Source organism: Poecilia mexicana, unplaced genomic scaffold (genome assembly GCF_051168715.1).
Source record: "Poecilia mexicana isolate PSO_F unplaced genomic scaffold, ASM5116871v1 scaffold_15, whole genome shotgun sequence".
Taxonomy (NCBI): Eukaryota; Metazoa; Chordata; class Actinopteri; order Cyprinodontiformes; family Poeciliidae; genus Poecilia; species Poecilia mexicana.
Window position 1 is genome coordinate 20,734,492 of NW_028263384.1, and position 22,436 is coordinate 20,756,927.

The 22,436-nt window shown below is 38.2% G+C and overlaps 1 protein-coding gene across 1 annotated transcript in view; it reads left to right on the forward strand.

Moving 5' to 3' along the window:
- itga9 (integrin, alpha 9) overlaps window positions 1–21,643 on the forward strand; it is a 64,766-nt gene extending 43,123 nt beyond the window's left edge. The window contains exons 17-28 of the mRNA XM_015009992.2: window positions 293–369; window positions 1,226–1,373; window positions 7,109–7,195; window positions 7,294–7,373; window positions 8,194–8,277; window positions 9,067–9,175; window positions 9,262–9,369; window positions 10,975–11,100; window positions 11,203–11,322; window positions 11,405–11,500; window positions 16,847–16,966; window positions 19,257–21,643. Coding sequence (XP_014865478.2) covers window positions 293–369; window positions 1,226–1,373; window positions 7,109–7,195; window positions 7,294–7,373; window positions 8,194–8,277; window positions 9,067–9,175; window positions 9,262–9,369; window positions 10,975–11,100; window positions 11,203–11,322; window positions 11,405–11,500; window positions 16,847–16,966; window positions 19,257–19,355 — 1,254 coding nt within the window. The 3' untranslated portion in view covers window positions 19,356–21,643. The remainder of the gene's footprint in view (window positions 1–292; window positions 370–1,225; window positions 1,374–7,108; window positions 7,196–7,293; window positions 7,374–8,193; window positions 8,278–9,066; window positions 9,176–9,261; window positions 9,370–10,974; window positions 11,101–11,202; window positions 11,323–11,404; window positions 11,501–16,846; window positions 16,967–19,256) is intronic.
- The last annotated feature ends 793 nt before the right edge of the window (window positions 21,644–22,436 follow it).

The window sequence follows — 22,436 nt, forward strand, 5'->3', positions numbered from 1 at the left end:
TTTTTTTCTTCTTCTAGATAATAAATGATTTCTTTTTTCTTTAAGTATCTACAGTCCCCATGTGTCGGAAAGTAATCAAACTAAACCACTCGTCTTAAATTTCCTTTCATGATTTAGCCTCATACGACAGTAATTAAAATCAAGAAATTAGATAAACTTTCCTGGAATAAAGTGTTCTCGATGTCTTCTGCAGCGACACAACACTGCCCCCTGTCTGATCGCTGAGGCTTTGTGTTCAGTTCACGAACAGCATGAGGTCATTTGAACTGTGTGCTTTGCGTTTCCTCTTCAGACCTGGTTTGAGAAGAACTGCCTGTCAGACGACTGCGCTGCAGACCTAAGGCTTCATGGGAAGCTCCTGCTGTCCGGGTAAAAAAGACCTTCTGCTTTGTAGCTGAGCTTTGTGTCTCTGGTTTCAGTTCAGAGACACTGAACTGATGTAATAAGCCTTGTGGGTGTGGGTAGGGGAACCATGACGCATGTCTGGAGACCATCCATATGTTTTTCCATAGTCAGGGAGGTGCCTTTTCACATTTTTGAATCTTTTACTTTATGAAAAACCCTGGATATGTTTCTCAATCTATTAAGAAGCTTTTCTACAAAAATCACAAATTTAAAGGAAACTTTAAACATTGCTCACTGGTTCAGAGTCAAAGTTTAGTTAGCTTAGCTTATTTATTTCAATCATATTCACATTCAAATACTGGAGATAGATATTTAGATAACTACTTGTTTAAAAAGGAGATAGGCAGAAGTATAAACTTATTTAACACTGCCCCCTTTCTTCTAAATGTGTCTTATTTCATACATTATTTTTTATTTAAAGACAAGAGTAAGTATATATCAAAAATACACACAACAATTTGTGAACAATTTCTTTCACAAGAGACAAATAACATACCTCAAACATACATTCGCCAAAAAGAGATTGAATTTGTTCAAATTGTACATTTAAAATAACAATAGTTTACCAAAGTGGTGTGTAAAATATAAAATCACCTCTAACTTAATCAATAAAATATACATTGTAAAACAATAACAAAAGAAAACAAAACCAGATAAAGCAACTAATAAAGTTAACAAAAATACAAAGGGATGAAGAATAATATCCTAAATTTTCTGCTCAACTATTGCTAACTGATTAAGCTTTTACTAAATTAAATACTTATTAACGTACTAATATTATATTTTAACACTTCTCCTGTTTCTCTAATATTCCTGCCAGACTTCATGTCAGACCGCATCTGGCTCTTGGCGCAGTGCGTAACGTCTCTTTGAATGTGACGATCTCCAACTCTGGAGATGATGCCTACGACACCAACATCTACTTCAACTTCTCCAGGGAAGTTCTCTACATCAACTTCTGGCAGAAGGTCTGTAGGTCTTTGAGTACTTCCTGTTCATTTACCACGCGGTTCTCTCTCCGATGTTTCACATGTAGTAGTGAATAACTGAAGCGGAAGAAAATCTCAAAAGTGTGGATTGCATTTGTGTCTGCCACCTTGGGTCATTACTTTTGTAGAAACTTTGCTGCAATACCAGCTTTTGCATAACTTGAGACTGGAAGTGTTTGCGTATTCTTCTTTGCCAGATTAGATGGAAATAATAAGGTCTGGCAAACATATGCTATATTTTGTTTTATAACATTCCACTGTAGTTCTGGCTGAATGTTTCGGTCCAAGTTCCTGCTTGAGGTGAAGCTTTGTCCCAGTCTCAGGTCTTTTGCAGCCTCTAGCAGCTTATCTTCAGAGATTAACCTGCATTTGGCTCCATCCATCTTCATGTCAACTGTTATCGGCGTTCGTGTCTCTGCAGAAGAGTAGTATGATACTGCCACCACCGTGCTGTGCAGTTTTGACTTGAATTTTGCATGTTGCTTTACAGTTATGTTTTTCATCCAATCAGAGGAGCTTCTTCCATGTTTGCTGAGAGGAATTTGAAATGCGTTTTTCTCATTTACATTTCACTTTATTTAGAGTTAGTAAATTAAGGAAAGCGGAGAATTTATACATTTTTATTAAAAATGTGAAAAGCATACATATTTTTTCTTCCACTGCACAGTTTGTTGGGCTGTGTTCCTCCACGCGAGATGTGCATTTTCTCAAATGCAGCATCTATGCAAAGCTTATCCAGGTGTATACAGGAGAAGTGTAGTCTAAATAGTAAAGCACATAAAAGAAATGTTTATGTGTGAGGACCAAAGAGCTAGACTTCCTGAGCTGCGTAGGTAGATGAGAAGATGAAAGGACAAGAAGCAGGGCAGCCGCAGCAGGAGCAGCAGCTGCAGCTGTCCTGTCTCTGAGGGCAGCTCCTTCAGCCGACCTGTCATACATTCACCTCTGTGACTCATTCAACACAGACGTCTCAAGTCAACAACGCATGAGTTATATGTGTGGGAACATGGCAGAACAGATATTACCCAAGCTCCCATAACAAGTTTGGCTCCTGGACTTTTTAAATCACCTTATTCGTGTCTAAAAAACTCTAATACTTTAAAGGTATTCCTTGACCAGGTCAGGATAGGTCTATGGGTGATACAAAACATGTTTGTTACATTTTTTACTCAAAATTCTTCCTCAGTAATTAGATTTTGGTCTGCTCAGTTTGATCTATTTTTAGCTCCTTTCACAATGAGTTGTTTTAGGGCCTCTTGTCACTTTGAACCCAAATAAGCTTCTGCTGGCCACACCCCCCATTTCAATGTTTACATAAAAATAGCTGCAAACAGATACGCAATTATACAACCATACATCTTTAAAAAGTATAAGTAGAGCCTCCTGCACAGCTAATAAGAATGCAGCAGCGGGTTTTGGATGGTAAGTCAACAAAAAAAAAAAAACCACTTGTTTTTTCTAGCAGCCATTGTACAATGCATACAACGGTAAAACCAGCTGACTGAACATGCTAGAGCACCACTTAGGTTGCTAGGTAATGTGGCTGGGCTTGGTTGGGGTTGCTAGGTAACGGCACAGTGTCCGTCAAATGTGACTTAACAATCAGGAGGTTTTTTAAAACGGCTTGTTTTTCAGACAGTAAAAAACATGAACTAATTGGCATTAAATAGCTCAGTGATTTTTTTTTTAAGCACTTGGGCTGTTTATAGAAACAGTTGAGACCCAAACGGAAGAGCAAAGACCTGCAAAAAGTGCATTTCACAGTTTTGATGATTTAAACATACTTACTGTAAGAGAAATATCTGCCCACTTCCACCTCACAGTCATAGTCAGTAGATTTAGTAGTATCTGCCTCTGCTAGCATCTGTGTGCTCACTTGATGCAAGAATCCGGTCACATCTCAGAGATTCAGCAGGTCAAACGGCACGCTCTGACAGCATTCATCAGGAAGGCTTTTCTTCTTTCATAATGGGCCCCTTGTTTTTCCTCCAGCTACCTTTTTTTTACCGCTGCAATACAGGAGATTGACTCCACAAAATACCGAGCATGGGGTGGGGTCGAAAGCTCCACACAAAGGTGAAATCGAATTTTAACAGAATACACACTGCAGGGAACTATTAAAACAACAGTGAAAACGTTTCAGTTTCATAGCAAATCTAATGAGCACAGCTGACATTTGGAGTCAGTTTAACCAGGTTGCCCCAAAGCCTCGTGTTGCTAAGGAAGATGATAAGTCAGGGTGGTCCGCTGCAGAAAGGAAACAGGAAGTGAACAGTAGGAAAGGATTACAAAGAGGCCACACAGCAGATTTATTACCGTATGCTCTAAGCAGAATTGTAATTACTAACTTACAAGTCTGAGGTGATGATGTGACCCTCTTTTCCTGAGCTAAAGTCAGCAAACCCTCTGAGCCTTTTTCTGCACTTGGCAAAGCAGCAGTGAGACACGTGTCTCCCCTCAGATTTAAGGTTGGAGTGAATCATTTCTCTCATGTTTCTGCACCACAAGGTGCCAGTAGCCTGTGGAGATGAAGGGGCTTAAGGAGAAAAAGAAAATCCTACACTAGGTTAGAGTTTTAACAATTTGTTTCCTTCAGACATAAGTTTATTTTTTCTTCAAATCTTCAGTTTTTCTTCTATGCTTTTGTAAAGAAGGGCAGATGTTTTATGCCACCAAATTGTCTTCCAATGTTTATGAAAATTGTTCTAAAAATAGATAAATAAATTAGTGCTCTGGATAAAATAAATACAATTGGGTTCAGTCAGTGATGGGTAGAGTGCCCAGAAATTGTATTTAAATAAGAGTAGCACTACTTCAACATATTTTAGTAGTGGTAAAGTAACTGCCTAAGAAATTACTCAAGTAAGAGTAAAAAAAATGTCAAAAAGATTACTCAAGAACTGAGTTACTGATCAAAACTTCAAACCTTTAATATTAAAATGAACCAAAGTATAAAGTTATGTGAACTTTTTATTTTAAAGACTGAAAGAAACATAATTAACATCATGGTCATAATTGCAAAATAACCAAATCAGGCAAGAGAAAAATAATTTTTTCAAATAATTTTCTTTCAATGTAAAACTCATTTGTCTATGTTCTGTGAAAGTTAGATTAAAATAAGCTCGCTATTTGTTCAGTGAAATTACTCACAGTTACTCAAGTAACATCATAGTTTCTAATAATATTACTTAAGATAAAAATACTCCTAAATTACATCTTTTCCGAATAGTAACTTATGTAATGTAACTAGTTATTACCCATCTCTTGGGTTCAATCATAGAGAATATAAATGTCATTCCCTGTTGATCTTTAAATATCAAAGAATCTCGATATTCTTGCATTATTTATCCCATGACACTCATTACCTCAGAGTAGTGAGAGGTCTTAATGTTTCAGAGAATCTACTTCACTTCCTCATGTTTATACCCACATTTTTTAGTGCATTAGCATACATGGTGAGATAGGAAACAGCATGACAGCAGCTTTCATATTGCTGAATGCTCCGACATTTGGAGCACATTAACATTGTGGTAAAAAGCCCAGAGGTTTGGAATGTGATTGAGGAAAGTGTAAACCAAAGAATATTTGACTCACTGATTTTCTTGGCTATATAAAGTGACATTTTTCATAGTTAAGGCGATGAAAACATTCATCTGCATACCTACAAAGAATAGTATTAAGTAGGTGATGACTATGGCTTGGACTGCAAAGACCCAAGCCAAGCCAAATGTCTAAATACTCTGATTGATGGAGACATTAAAACACTGGGAAGTCATGCAGAAAAACAGGCCTCCTGTGTATTGTCATTCACACTGACACACCACTCCACAAGATGCCTCCGTATTCTCCAGAGCAGCGTAAACAGAGCTGGTGATGTTTAATAGCCTTGCCTGCTACTTGTGACAATCCCAATCCTGACTGAGAAAGAGCAGAGAGAGAAAGTGAAGAAGTGCTGAACAAACAGACCTCATCTCTCCCGTCACTGCAGAGGCATACTGTACCACATGTCAGCGCGCTCTGCTCTCTCTCAACCAGCCAGGTGGTTGATGGGTAAATAAGCTGACTTTCCTAATCTCAATCCTGGCCGTCCCCTTGGGATCAGCACTGTTTGCACAGCAGCATGCAGAAATACAGGAAATAGAGGAAATTCCATTATTGCCAGCTTTGCTTGGGGACCTCCAACCCTCTACCTGCCTCCATCTGCAGGACTCACCATGGTCTCCATTATGGGTTTATTTGAAGGTGACCTATTATGCTTTCTTCAACATATTAGGATGGGGTATGCACATGTTCATTATATTTTTGCACAAAATAATTCTTAGATAATTGTATTTTAGTCTCCTCAGTTCTGCCTATTTTGAGCTCCTTTCAGAATTAGCTGTTTCACCTTAAATCCAAATAACTGGCCACCCCTAACCTCCTGACTGAATGTTTACACTCGCACATGAAAATGGATGCATGCAGTTATACGACTGTACATCTTTGACATGCAGAAGTAGAGCCTCCTACACAACCAACAAGATTCCAGCACGGAAGTCAAGCATAAAACATTCGTCTTTTCCAGCAGCCATTGTACAGCGAATCCATTAAAACCAGCTAACCAAACGTTATGAATCTCACCTGGTGTTGCTAGGTAACAGACTGGACTTCACTGGGATTGCTGTGTGAGGGGCAGTGCCTGGTTATTCAACGTTATATTCGGAAGGTTTCAATTCAATTCAAAAATACTTTATTGATCCCGAAGGAAAACTTAAAGTAACTCATTTAATTACAGAGTTGGTGTAGATGGCTGTGGGCAGGAAAGATCTCCTGTAGAGGTATTGGAATAGTTTCTGAAATGGCTCATTTTCCAGACACCAAAAACCATTAATTTATTTCCAGAAAACATATGGGTGTTTTTCCTTGAGTACTTGGGTAGTTTTTAGAAGCAATTGAAACCCAAATGGAACTACACAAATGTGGAAAATGTGAATTTTGCATTATGGGATCCCTTTGAGGTGACTCAATGAAGCCAGGGAGAACTGCTAAGCAGGAGGTAGCTGGATGATAACGCAAATGGATGTCTGCCTTTAAATATATCAACAGAGACTATCACCACCTCTTCCACTGGCCTCTTACTGAATATTCCCAGAGTGTGCAGCCTCCCTTTTTCTTTGTGAGGCATCTCTGCTCCCAGACCATGAGCTCAGCTTATAGGCTCTCAGTGAACTCTCACTAAAAGAATTCTTACTCCTCATGGGGTCAAGCCCTCAGTGTTTACACAGCGCAGCCTGCGAAGCTCTATACTGTTTAGACAAGCTTCCAAACACACAGTCTGGCCGTTGTCCAATTACCCACCCGCTAAGACGTGTGTGCCATCATTGCTTTGTGCATTCTTTGTTCAAACCTGATTTAGAACTCCATGAAAAACTCGAAACCCATTCCTTCAGCTTGGACACATGATATTCTCTGATCGTACTGTAAATATTAGGAGGGATTTGCACCTGACGGTTCTCTCTTGCAGCTAATTTGTTTATTTAGTCTGCCATTCAAAGCCACTGCATCCCCCCCCCCCCCCCAAACTTATCGGAGCTGATTTCTTTGTGCTTGTCTACGTCTTGTCTGCTGGATCTTCCTCTTGCTGTCATCCGTCTCCATGCCTGTCACCCAGCCTGTCTCCACTTTGTCTGTTCTCATCGCCTCCTCTTACTCTCTGTCTATCTTTCTTTTTGCAGGAAGAAAAGGGTATTTCCTGTGGACTCGTCGATTTGGACTTCCTCAAATGCAGTGTGGGATTTCCCTTCATGAGAGCTCAAACAAAGGTAGTTAGGTCTAGCATGCATCTTCTAGCTCTAGTTGAATGTGTGTGACTTGCTTTATTGAAACCGGCTCATTGTTGTTCTGGTTTTGCTCTCTGCAGTACCATTTTGCAGTCATTTTTGACACAACTCAGGTTTCCGGGGAAAACGACACATTGCAGTTCTTGGTTCAAGCAAAAAGGTATGGCTGTTACAAAGAAGTTACCTTTTTTGAAATTTGTTAATTAAAATACAGGGTGAATATTTTTACACCTTATGCTTTTTAACCTTAAATCATATTACAATCACAAATATATTTAATTTGGGATTTAATGAGATAGTCCAACTGATTCATAGTTGCAAAGCTGAAGAAAAATAAAACAAACATTAGACAAGTGTGCCGTGCAAATGTGTTCTGCCAACTTTTGCTTAGTCTAGTTTGTAGTTTGCCACAAGTACGTGAAGGTGACAGAGCAAACATGGCTTTTATTCAGCAGGGATAGAGAAGCCAGTCAGAGTTGATGATAAAATGGACGGAATAAACACAAAGCGATACTTGAAGAAAATTTGTTTGAGTCTGCAAGAGACTTGAGACTGGAGCGGAGGTTTACTTTCTGGCAGGACAACCTTCAGCATCCAGCCAGAGTTTAGTTTAGATTAAAGTTTATTTATTCTAGCATGGCCCAGTCAAAAGTCCAGACATAATTCCAACTGAGAACCTGTAGACTGACTTACAAATTTATGTCCACTAAAGCTGTTTGTCCAGTCTAGCTGAGGAAAGAAGAATGGGCACAAAATACAGTCCCTGGATGTGCAAATCTGGCAGAACAATATGTGCATACCACACTTTGTACACAACTGGAACATTTTTCCTCCCCTTCACAATTATGCTCCACTTTTCATTGGTCCGACACAAAAAAATCCCAATAAAATACATGGAAGTTCTGGTTTTAATGTGAGAAACTATGAAAAATGTTAACATGACAAATAGACTGCAACCTTATTGCTCTTTGTGTTTTTAGCGCCAACCCGGAGCACAAACTTTCCGACAACAATTTAGACCTGTCCATCTCTCTGATCCATGAGACGGACACCACTATTACTGGGTAAGAACTAACCGGATCAGCCACGATGCTACAGTTCCTGCTTTACAAACCCGAAGCTGTCTAACAGACATCTGAGTCACACACGGTCTGGATTTCCATCTGTTCAGGAAGAGAGGGAGTGTTTTTCCTCCCTGTGGAGGATATCAGCTCTGAAACCCTTATCTTTGATTACTTTATCATAGCTCTGCTTCACAGAGGAAGAAGAAAGATGTAAAACAGCCCATATTTGCCAGAACTCTTGACATGTGATAAGGCAGCTGTGGTTGATGTTGAAGGAGGTTTCAGACTAAATCTGGAAACATTTTTCAGTTGCTAAAGAAAACCCCCTCTGAACATTTCTGAACCAAACTGTCTGGAACCGTCCAGAGTTTCATTTTAAGGACTTTACAAGTTGGAAAAAAAAAAGAAAAAAGTCAGGAAATGTTATTTTTATTTTAGACTTATTAGCTCTACGTCTGTTTAGAAGTTGTTTTTAACTCCATCCATCCATCCATCCATCCATCCATCCATCCATCCATCCATCCATCCATCCATCCATCCATCCATCCATCCATCCATCCATCCATCCATCCATCCATCCATCCATCCATCCATCCATCCATCCATCCATCCATCCATCCATCCATCCATCCATCCTTGCTCTCTTTATGTTCATATGTCTGTTAAATTTTGAAGTTTGACCACTGCACAAATATCTCCAAAAAATGTACAGTTCATTTGCTTTGGGGAAATGTCTGTGAATCCTGGTTGGAGTAAATGTTTACCTGCGTTAATGAACCAATTTTGCAGTGTGGTGACACCAGGCTCCTTCTCGTATGGAAACTCCATCGATGCCTCTCATTTCATCCAGTTGGAAGACATGAAATGCAACTTTCAGCCTCTCAATCTGACTTTCCAGGTACTTCGAGTTTCTATTTTTTACATCTTTCCCTACATTATATCTATTTAATTTTCTCTTCTCTTGTTTCTTCTTGATGGTTCCAGGCCATAAACAAGGGGCCCAGCAGGCTACCCGGCTCCACTGTGGACATCAGGATACCCAACCGACTTGCTGGCAACGGACCCGACATGTTCCATGTGGTGGAAACCCAAGTGGGTACCAACAGCTGTCCGTCCACATCATTTATCTACCAGGAGTCATTATTCACTCTTTAGTTTACCAGGAGAAAACAACAAGTTTTCTTTTTTCCCCACCCATATCTTTTGACCACTCATGATGGGATCAGGAGCCCGAAGCCAAAATGTTGGCGTTGCCACTGAGACTACCGTCCCATTTTGTTTCACAATATTTCTCATTTAGATAAAGAAACACAATCCTCCCGGCGCGTTTAGGTGTTTTTATAACCTTTACACAGCTTCTTTTCTCTATAGCTAGATCATGGAGGAGCTCAAGCTGTTAATTGTACTTGCTGTGAATGGGCAGACAGTGGTGGTATATCCCACCTTCTCCAGTCCATCTGGAATCACTTTCATGGGATCAGGCAGCTTGAAAGGATCAGGAACCTACAGAGCGGGCTACTGAGTCGTACCACCCCAAGCCTGGAACCACATATCATAAGCTGTAACATATTCCAGCTCCCAACTCACTGGGCAGTCACACCTTTGTGTTTTATAGCCAGGTATCTTTCCATTTAATACATCATTAAAGACAGTGTTTACATTTCTGGCTTTTTACCCCACATGTTCCTGTTTTTAGGCCCCCAAATCCCCAAATGTCTAATAAAGAAATCCCTAAAGTTAGTGCAGCCACAAAAAGAGAGCATGAATCTTCACTTTAGCCAATTGCTGGCAGACATACAGTCATGTTGGGAAGCAGCAGGGTGGACAATAAGGACGAACTGAGGAGAGGCTTCAGATCTGTCAGAGGAGAGGGGCAACAGGGCAGTAAAACGTACACCTCCTAAATCACTCCATATGGGAAATCTGTGGGAGGGGTGCCAGCTTGTTGCAGGGGAGAACTTCCTGTGAGCCCTGGAGACTCATAATAGCAGTAGGAATGGGCCCTTTGTGGTGGCAGAGGCACTGTGTTGACATTCTGGGGTTAAACTCGTATCTAAAACTTTAAACATTTCAAACCTGCTTTCCACCTGTATCATAGATGCTTATTTGAGATATAAAGCTTGTCCTCCACAGCCCAGAAGGCGTTTGAAGTCACAACAAACAAAAAAAAAAAACAATTCAAAAGCGGGATTGTGCAGCCTTTTTTTTTTTCTTGCAGATTTAGTTACATCCTTCAACTAGTGCCCATTTCTTAGAGAGCAAAGTAAACCCCACCTCCTGATCTTTAACTCACAGTTTTAACATCTTTGCACACAGCATGTACTCTATCTTTTCTTGTTTTGAGTTTTTAGAGTTTCACAGTTAGGTGAAAAAATGAGGACAGCTGAAACTCCCAGCTAAACTCAACCTTTTACTTAAACAAACCCCAAAAGGCAATTCTGACCCGACACAACAAGTCAAGTTACCAAACAAACACCAACATAAACCAAAAACAACTGGAAAAGATGGACCCAAAGACGAGACTACCAATAGACACGAAACCGAGGAGACGGAAGAAGCTATTGCTAGCGATCAACATGCTAAGGCTAACATACTCACTGTAATTCATTCGCTGAAAATTCATTTTTTTAAACAACTCCAAGAAGTTATAGTATCAAATAATTATAATTTAATTCTTGTGTTATGTAATATGTTTAGGTGTCAGACGGTCGAGGGAACTGCACCCCTCACAGGAACCTGATGCCCTGCACCATCCCCCAGGACAAAGAAAACATCTTCCACTCTATATTCTCCTTCTTCACCAAATCTGGGCGCAAAGTCTTGGTAAATAGGCAACTCAAAATTGTATTTGTATTTATCACACACTTCTCTCACTGCTTATTGTATCCACTTATGGTTTTTGTTTGTTTGTTTGTTTTTCCCCAGGATTGTGATCGGCCTGGAAGAGCATGTATGGTAATCTCCTGCAGTTTGGGCCCACAGTTAAAAGACGAAGCTTTGAACATAGACTTGAAACTTTTGCTGAACACGGAAATTTTAAAAATAGTAAGATGTGCTTTAATAAGTCAGTACATTTGGCCGAATGTTATTTAAATTAGAAGCATAATGGTGACTTTTATGCCTACAGGATAGTTCCTCTGTGATCCAGTTTGTGACAAGAGGCAGCGTCCAAGTTAATCACAGGGCAATAGAGGTGCCAAACGGGCTGCCAGAAGATATTTCAGTAAGTATTGTGTTCTGCTCACAATATTGTTATATAAGTTCAGTCCATTTACCATTTACCATGTATTAGAGTCATCGGTAAATGAGAGTTGATCAGTGATTCTCAAACTTTTTGGAACAAATACTCTATCTCACTTACTAAATCCTAAAGTTTCCAGGTATGACCATATTGACAAGCATTTTAAAAGTAATACATTAGGACTGGATTTATTTTTTATTCATTGTGTTTTTGAACATAGACAATAGATGTCTGTATCCTTCTGCACAACATGTAGTTTGTTATATTTTTGCTCAAACATTTTTGATCTAAGTTGTAAAAATAAACTAAAAGGTCCCCTGTAGTCTTCATTTTAAGTGGAAAAATTAGAATTTTCTAACGAATCCCAACATGGCTCATGTGTTCAAAACATAGCATTTGCATTAATAAATATTTATTTGCACTTCTAGATGTTTAAATATCCTTAGATCTCTCATACATGTTGGTGTAAAATTAATTTGTTAGATTAAATGTTTTAGTTATCTGGTCACTGAGGCGGCCTTTGGTTTTCTGACCTTTAGCTGGTGCACGGATCAGTTGGGTTTGATTTTATTCACATTTTCTGCCTTCATAACCAGCCAGCAGAAATTGTTCTCGGTTCTTTGACACCCCCTTCAGCTTAAGCTTGGAGTGTTTCTCCTTGCACATCTTTTTAGATTAGTTTTTGTTTGGCTGAGTACGACCAAAGGCAATCCAAGGTCCATTTATTTGTATCCACAGTTTGAGTTACGTTGCGATGAAAACTAATCGTCCTTTGATGCGAGTTTGAAAGAGTTGGCCTTTCAAACCTTGTTTGTTCTGGCTGAGAATAGAAGCCAACTACCAAAATTAAAATCAGTAATGATGAGTAGCTGTGCTTTATTACCATAATATATACGGTTAATCAGGTCGTGATTAGGCATTCCTTAAACCACAAAAGAGCTCGAATGTGGATCAGATTAATAAAGAAAAAGAGAACAAGAACCAGATGCTGTACTGCGCTTCGACTTGAATCGACTCCTTCGAGGGTCTTCAGCTGCACACGGGGGCGCCTCCCTCCCCCGTTGCTGTTTGCTGAGTGATTAAATGGCTCAGCAGATTCAATTTGACAATTGCGCCAAGGACCGAGGCGGTTCGCATGGGGATCTCTTGAGAGATTGGTGTGCTGACTAGGTTGCCACTAGGTTGACCCCAAGCGATGATGGTGCTAGGAAAATTCAGACCCGGTATTAATATGTCCATACCACACAGCTCTTTCAGCACTTAGAGTGTGCACTCTGTCCCCTGACCATTGCTCTCATGGCCTTTGGTAAACACTCTTGGTCTCTCCCGTGGGATCGCAGCGAGCCTGAGTACACAGTGGTCTCTGATCCCAGGATGTTCTGAAATCCCTTGTTTTTATCAGCCATGAGATGCTAGCAAACCCTCATACCGTTAGTCTGACGAATAGTGATTTGCTTTCTTATGCATTCCTTCAGTTTTTGATTTTCTGCTATGCTTGTATGTTTCACCTTCAACAAAGAATAAACACTAAAAGCGTGTTTTGAAATGATTTAATTTATTAAAGGTGACCTATTATGCATCCTTCAACAGGCTAAGATAGGTCTATGTTCTATACAAAACATGTCCTTTACATTTTTTACATAAAATCATTCTTAGGTAATGATATTAGCTGGTTCTGCCTGTTTTGAGGTCCTCTCAGAATGAACTACTTTAAGGCCCCTTGTCACTTAAAATACAAATAAGCTGCTGCTGGCCACGCCCCCCCAACTCAACGTTTACACTCGCATATGAAAATGGCTGCAAACAGATGCGCAATTATACAACCGTACATCTTTGAAAAGCAGAAGTATTACCTCCTGCACAACCATCAATCAATCAATCAATCAATAAAATTTTATTTGTATAGCACATTTCTGCAGCAAGGCATTTCATAGTGCTTCACATAATTAAAATAAAAACAGCATGTGAGAAAGAGAAAGAGATTTAAAAAACATAAAAAGATGAAAACATTAAAATCATCAAAACAGTGAGAAAAAGAAAGACATTTTGAAAAAGATTAAAAAAGATAAAAACATTAAAACCCGCACCCCTTTGAGGACTTCAGTTAAATGTCGTTTAACTGTCATTTAACTGGGGCTCTAACCCTCTTGGACTTTAGTCAAAAACACCGTTTGACAAGGACTCCAACCTCTAGGTTTTTAGTTGAAACGCCATCAACTGGGACTCTAAACCCCGGAGTACTTTAGTTAAACGCCTTTTAACTGGGACATTTTCCAGGGGGCTTTACATCATTAAAACGTAAACAGTGAATACAGCAAGTGGTTTATGGATGGTAAGTCAACAACAAAAGACTTGTACTTATCCAGCAGCCATTGTACCAATGTCCTGGAGTTCCCCTTGGGTTGCTAGGTGGCTGGCTGACACAACAAAACATTAACCAAAAAACATCTGGGTGGTTTGTTTAAGCACTTGGGCTGTTCTTAAAAGCAGCAAAGACCTAAATGGAAGAACACAAACGTGAATTTTGCATAAAGTCCCTTTTAAGGGCTAAATTCAATGCACTGTCCATATTTAGGAATACAGAAGTGAGTTCGGTTGTTGAACTGGGATGTTTAGAGTTGAGACCAATGGCCAGTAGACCAGTTTAATCTCTTCTGTTCACATAAATATCTTGGTATGCGTAACAACAGTTCAATTCCAGGAATCTGGATTCAGTGATTGGAGTGTTAGCGTGGGAAAATATTTAGAAGAAATATTCATCATCACTTTTGCATTTGGTTTTGTCTTGACACACACTTGGCGTCTCTGGCTACTTTTCAGTTCACAGGGAGACTCGTGTTCATCTGTCTCTGAAGTAGCTCTGCTGCCTCTTGTCTAAAGCACATCATGCAGGGCTGTGATGTTTTAGAGAGAGCATTGTTTGGATTTGTTTAAGATATTTTGAAAATATATCCATCTTGGCGGCTTTTCACTACAGGCTTCAATGCCGTGTTAAGCAGCCTTCGCTTTCGTTAATTAATTCACTACAAATTCAACTTTTCTCTTAATAAATCAAGTCATTGGATAGAAACTGTTTTCATGTCAAGTGGGTTTGAACATGGTCACTGAAACACATAAATCAGAGAAATGTGATATTTGAATTACAGATTGTAAAAGTATTAAAGTAACAGCTTAAGAAATTATTAAAACAATTTAAATAGTTTCCATGATTGTAGCCACATTTATTATACAGCTAATCTTCCCTCCACTGTTTTTATGTCTCACTTAAATCAGAGAACACTTTTTTTAGGTAGACCAACTCCGCTGTCAGTGATTTATTATCCAGCAGACAGCGTTCACTGGAGTCATGGGAAACTTGTTCAGATTGCTCCCATTTACGGCACAGCTTAGATATCTTTAATAGCTGCCATATTTTAAAAAAAATTAATGATTCTAAACCCAAAGAACCCCCTTACCATCACGTCAAATCAAAAAAGGGAGAGGGTGATGTAATGTTATTAATTGTTCTAACCTAAATGCCTGCTTTCTTCAAGAAATCAAACCTAGTTTTGGAGCTGTTGTCTAAAACACGCTTTATACAGGCCTGTACGTTAGAAAATGACATGCATTTTGACACACATTAGATTAGGTCTTCTCACATCAATAAACACAAACGGGTTTGATGTGTTTCTGAGTGCGCTTTAGGACAGAAGATAATTTTGCCACTTTGATAATTTTCATCAAAGTTTATGATTGTCTCACAAGTGACTAAATCGCTATTAGCTGAATTTATTAGAAAGTAGTTCACACTACCGTTGAAGTCACTTTGGCAAGTTGAGCTGATTCTCTGGATTCATAAATCCAGAGTAAACAGAGCATAGATGAGGTCATGCTCATGTTTTTTTCCCTTTTGTTCTTAAAGCAAAATCTCTGGCTCAATGCTTTGTTTCATGCAACCACATACTGTGAAGTGGTTCAATGTTTCCCATGGGACATTTACACTTTACTCTGGTAACAGAAAATGCTTTTCTGTTTTACAATGAGTACGTTAGCAGGAGATGGGATACAGAAAATGAAAAAACACTGAGATGTCAAACAAAAGGGAAGCAGACCTGCTCAACAGTAAACTGGATTCGCTTAGCAAATTAGTACAATGGCGATAATAGCTTCTATTATCTTCTATAATAGAATCGATAATAGATTCTTCAAACAGCGTTGTTCATGGCTGCAAGCAGTCTTTACTTGTAGAGCCACAAGCAGATGCAGCATGTTGAATAACCACATGTTAAATAGAGTATAGAAATTAATTAGAAAGATGTGAAGTGAAGCAGCTCTGGGTGTGCAGCATATGTAATAATAATGGTTGGAAAGGTCTGCTGGTTTATATCTCATTATTCAATTAATGATGGTGTTATTTGATACTGAATTACTAAAAACATTTTAGAGGTGCAGCCATTATGTTATTATGTCGTTGTTGTAACATATATATTTTGCATCTCATGCCAAGAAACATTTGGTATGGAAAACAATAGATGAATTTTACACAAATGATTTGGGGTTATATTGTACAGAAAAAAAATCTGTCAACAGGTGTATTTGCAAATACTGAACAAATATTAAAATATGGTATATTTGTGCAGTTTCTATTTATGTTTTAGAGTTTTTCTATTTTGTTGTGGGGTTGGTGAACATAACCTAATAGTGAAAACTGAGAATCCTAAGAAGAAAATCCCCTAACAGGCCAAACACTATTTAATATTTTGATTTATTTATTTACTTATTTATTTATAGAAGAAAAATATTTCACGTAAAGTCCTCGTGGAGTGTTAACTAAGTGTTAACATCAACTATTACTACAAACTAGCATCTGAGATAAATTTACTAAAACTACCACCATCTCAGTTTAGTTAGAATGATAATTCTGCAAAGTAGCACAAAAATGGATTTAGGAGAGACGCAACTGAGAAAAGATTAAAATAAGGACAATTTTTAGTAACTCAGCACATTATCCTGCCAGTTGTTTCCAGCTGGTGCTGCAAACAGCTGGTGTAGCATGAAATCCAAAGGCCTCCTAGTCTCTACACTCACCAAAAAGTATAGCCTGGAAATTAGTGATTATTAATTAAGTTACACAAATTTTCAAGTCATACTGATTTAGATTGTTATACATCTGCTCTCCGGTCCCAGAGTTACTTGTAGCTCCTCCTGAATTAAGCCGACGTTCTGGACCAGAGCTCTTTTTTTAAAAAAAACAATGTTACTTCATCATCAGCGCGTGACTTCATGTGCATTCTTTTGTGCATGTGTTTTGTATTTGAGTGTGACTCCCTAAATTTTGCTGCGTTTCAGCTGGTGTTCGAGGCTCTCCACAGTCAGGAGCCGAGGGGTTACGTCGTCGGCTGGATCATCGCCATCAGCCTCCTGGTGGGAATCCTCATCTTTCTGCTGCTGGCTGTGCTACTCTGGAAGGTAATCACACACAGAAACAGAGATTTAGATATTTAGATATTTTTCAACATGCAGTGTGCAAAAACTAGTAAATAGTGTGTGTGACAGTCAGAAGCGACGTGTTGTACACTGGTCAGACGTCAACACGGGATCCAGTTGACGAGAGGCAGCTGGAGGTCGGGGAAAGGAGGTGGGGGTCAAAGCTTTCTTTAGGGCTTTGACAACCATGAAAAGGACAAATCACAGACTGGGCAGTAATTCACACCATGCCGCCTGCATGAAAAAACGAATTTAAAAAGGAAATGGCAATTACACTGATACCCAAAGACGCTGTTAGCACAAAACTCCTTTTCTTTTTCACTGCTTCATCTTCCGTTGGGAATACCACAACGAAACTTTGGAATGTCGGTCCAGGGACACATTATCCGACCTATTCCCAAAGTGCTCAGATCTTGCCAAAGCAAACCCTGCTTACAAGTCCGGCGCATGTCCTGTATTGCTTTTATCAGGAAATGCCTGAGAGGAGTGCATCTCTGTATCAATACACGTTAGTCGCCAAATGGAGATAAATGGATGGATGCAGAATTTTGTGTCACTTTTCTGCTTGACCTAGTAATGTTGAATAAAAGCTGCTGTGCAGTATACCTTCCCTAAATAAACAGTACATGTCTAGAAGATAAATATTTGCTTTGCAGCTGTACATCCCATGGTTTTATATTTAATTCCAATTTATGGATTCTTGTGGATAGCATGGCCGACTCTGGAGTGCAAACTGATTTCCTGTCCCCAAGATATCTGTCTTCCATCTGTTTCTCAGTGGGAGTAGTCTCAGCTTTTGGATGTTTCACTCAAAGATATAATCGATCACCATTCACTTGGGGTCTTACACGTTTTGCAGTCTAACATGGTGTTATTTTTGGAATAATGCAGCTGAAACAAGAGGCCCTTGTAGATAAGCGTTCGCTGGTGGTGTTTTTAAAGAAACTCAGCTGCTCTGAGTCAGCTGGAGAAGTATTTATACTTTCAGTTTTTTATGTTAAATGTTGGTGAAAAAAACTGCAGATTTTCATAAACAGCAACATGTATGGAGGTTTTCTTCAGAGTTTGTGGGAAGAGGTAAAAACAGGGCAATCGTGGAAGAAAAACTGAGGCCGAGTTTCAATTTCCAGTTGGTTGACGACCCGAAACTTTCTTGTATAAACTAAATATTTCCTCAACTATAGATTTGATTTGCATCAATTTCTTAGTTGAAATAAGACAAAACTAAATTACAAGCAACTTTTCAGCAACAGATAGAAGCTTGTTTTGGTCAATAATTAATGAATATTGATTTTTCTTTTAAGTAAAGGACCCCATGACCTCTTCCTTTCTCTTCCTTTGCTAAGAGGGCTAGTTAGCTCTGGTTAGCTTATGTTAATCTTTAGTTTTTCCTTCTGTTTTATTCCTAAATTGCTTGTCACAACCATGATGTTTCAACACCATAACTGACAATTTTCAAAACTTTGATGAAATTTTGTGAAATAAAAGCTTAATTTTGGTATAATGTAAAGATTTCATGGACCTGATGAGCTACAATATGGCCTCCTTCAGAATATCATCATATAAATTGAGGTAGTTTGGCATTTCGTCAACTCCGTCAGATGTTAACTCCATCAGAGTTTTTGTGACTCTTTCAGTGAAATTGTTGTCAAATCTCACTTAAATGTGCAATTAATTAATTTTAATGTATTTTACATAAATTGCATTACTTCACATGTACCAAGTTTTTCATTTTACTCACTAGTTTGTCACCACCTTCAGTTCTGTCAACTCCGTCATGCACTGTCAACTCCATCAGATGGACTTTTTGTTGTTTTTTGTTTTAAATAATATTTATTTTGTTTCTTGAGAAGCATTTGTCTGTAAAATGAGTAAAAATATCACTAATGGGGTATTTTAAAAATCATTTTTATGTTTATTTTTGTCAGATGGTGATGACAAAGTTCTGGGTCAGGTTGATTAAAATGTAATTTAAAAAAAAATGTTGCAACTGGGAGTCTTTACCTTAGCATATTCACATTTCCTAAACATTATTGGTCATATTTGCATACATAAGGCTGAGAAATAATAAAAAGAAAATATGGGAAAATTAAAACCCATTTTGTCCCTATTCTCAAGAATCACTGACTAAGATATTTGCACTAGAAACTAGACCAAAATACTTGGGTCAGATTTTGTGTTTCTGCAGCGTGTGCATCGCTTTGTGGCCACCTCTCTAAAAACGAATCCTCCCCCCCCACCCCTTTCTCTCTCTCGCTCTCTCTCTTAACAGATGGGTTTCTTCCGTCGACACTACAGAGAGATCATTGAAGCTGAAAAGAACCGGAAGGACAGTGATGAAAGCTGGGACTGGATGGACAAGGACCACTGAGACATTCGACTGGGGCCCAAGCGGAGCCAGTGAGATTAGGCTCAAGACGGATCCAATAGCACTGGGAGCGCAGCCGCCCCGGTGGCACCAGATTCTTCAAAGTCTTTCATATGTGGAAGAGAAGATTATTCTCCATATTTTCTGGAGACTCTCTATTATTTGGGGTGTCGGTGGTGGGGTCCAGGGAAGGGGCTTCTGAGGTGAATATGGGGCTCACAGGAGGATACTTGCTGTGGAAATCGGCTGTTCTGTGATGAGGGAACTCCACGCCGGTGGAGCCGAGCTGTGGATGTAGAGAGCATGAATACTGGTGGACAACAAAACCCTCAGGGCTGTGATACATAGCAAATTTATTTTTATACATACACTTTCAAGCCATATAAAAAAAGGAAGGTTATTAATGCCATTAGAAACATTCTGCATCTGCAGTTTTTTTTTTGTTTGTTTTTTGTTTTTTTGTTTTCCTAAAAGCACTGATGTTTGAAGAGAATGAATGCATTTTGCTCCAAAGCTTTTAATCTGTAACATATGAGTGGAGTCGTCTGTATTTTCAGCTCATCCCTAAAAGTTTGTTCAGATGCTTTTTAGCGAGTTAGAATATGATCAAAAAGTTTAATTTATTTCAGTATTTAAGTGAAACTGAAACTCCTTTTAATTATTTAGACACAGAGTGACGTATCTGAAGCATTATTGCCTATTTGTTTTCATGATTTGATGTTCAAATTTAATAAATTTTAAGCGTGGCATATCGGAATTGCAGGAGAACAACAAAAATAGGGATTTTTGATCAAGAAATTATACAAAATTGTTAAATTGTCTTCTAGACTGGACAGCTTCTGACAACCTCCAGAAAGAGACTAAGCCACGAAACTGTGAAAGAAAGTTTAATGGAAGAAAAACATGTGGCAAAGAATCATGCACAAATAACAGGAATAATCACAGACTTAAGGGATATTTAATTCAGTGTTACACGATCCCTTATATGACTTCCACTTTTTAATTTAAATTACTGATATAAATAAACTTCTTCCTGATATTCTAATTAATTGAGACGCGCCTGTATCTCTTTTTTACTTTTCTCTGTGTAATTTTATTTCTACACATCTGACTCTGCATCCCGTTTAGATTTTTTTTTTTAAAGCCCTTTAAAGACTATGGGAGCATTGTTCAATCTTATGTCATCAAGCACTGAAGAGATATCAGTTATAACTTTATTTCTTTAGTCTATTTTCTTTTATGTGTAAAATACAAAATATTGTTCAATCTTAGCATTCAAGTTTCAAGCTTTTTCAGTGTGATCAGCCCTTTGCTCTTATCAGACGTTTTGAATTTTGACATATTTAAAATCGAACCAGGCTGTTTCAAAAGTATGCATCAGATTTTTCAAGTTCATCCCCCTGAAAATTAGTTATCTCATGAAAGACCGTTCGTATAAAACCTCTAGTTTTGCTTTCTTAAAACCCACTCTAGACTGTTTTTTTTTTGTTTTTTGTTTTTTTAATGTTGGGTTTTAGAGTCAAATAGGAAATCTTAGAGTTGTACACTTAGAGTTGTTTACAGGGCTCGACGGCATGAGTAATGTCCTAAAAATAAATGGAACTTGGCTGCACTCAGCCACTACACAAAAAACAAGCTCTTTGGGGATCATGGGAATAACTCAGTTTAAGATAAAGGGATCAAAAGGATAGATTATCCCACAGGTTGAGAATAAAAACTTTAAATCAAGCTTTAAAATCAGGAAACTTAATGAACCTGTTGCAACTGGCCCCACATTCCCACTTTTAAATGATGAAAAATTAAGAGAAAAATTACTGTACGCTATGTATCAGATTCACAGTAAAAGTGCAATTCTTAAGAGCTCAAATATTTCCTAACCTGCTTAGACTTAAACTTTAAGCCACTTTATAGCTACTAATGGCTGCTTCAGTCTTTTATTGTGCAGAATATTTTGTCACTATTGAATTTCACTGGCATCACAGCAGCGTATACTGTACACTTTCACGTCCTTCCTCTGCACCAAAGTCAAAGATGCTAAACTTCATTTATGAATTCATTTAGGAAACCAACACTTGACTTTTGTTTTGTTCTGTTTGTTTTTGTAAAAGTCTAACTGTGATGATTCAGTGTTGGATGCCTTTGTTAATCACACCAATGTTTGGACTTTTGTTCTGAGTGTACTACTGTCAGTGAGTATCATTTCCATTATAGTGTGCTGTACCTTTGATGTTTAAAGTCATGACTGAGCTGTATATTTATCTGTCGATAAATTTCAGAGTGAAATATCCAAACTCTGTGCTTGTTTACTTTTTTCGGTTGAGTACTTTGTTTTTGCGCCACCTGCTGGGAGCATCACTGCTTTTAAATTGACAAAACGTTGATGAATGAAATCGGCATTTCAGAATATGAAGGGATTTTGTTATAAGTGTCTTCTAGTTCCAGATACAATTGATGTCCAGTCATTATTTTTTGGTGTGCTATGTTACAATGTTTTCTTGTTTTATTTTACTTTCTTACAGTTTCTTTTTAAGGATCATAATATTTAACCACTCAAAACATTAAAATATATACATTTAAAATTGTGAAATTTAAGTAGTTACAAAAATTGAACTTCTTGTTTGCTGAATTCGGCACTGTTTCCCCCCCCCCAACATGAAATGTGCAGTGGGCAAAACATATTTTTCATACTTATCTTTATGTAAATTATCATTTCTATTTTTCTAACCTGACTAAATAGTCAATATAAAAGCAATACTGCAGTAAATTAATTTAAAATGCCATTATTTTATAAAATATTTATGTCCAATTTAAATCTTTTGTCGGATGGGTTTTTATTTTTTTAAATCTATGAATTTACCTTCATAGATTGATATATAACCTACATTAAATTATCCCACTTCCTGTTACTGCTAACATCTCAAGTAGACAGTGGTTTTTGTGCCATTCAAAATATTTGAACCTAAAAATCACTATCACCAAAAATATTTTTAACATCAGTCTTGTTACGCTAGTATCGTAGGAAAAACACTGATTTTTAATCAGACATGTTTATTTAAAGGTTTTTAAACCATAACTTCATTGGTG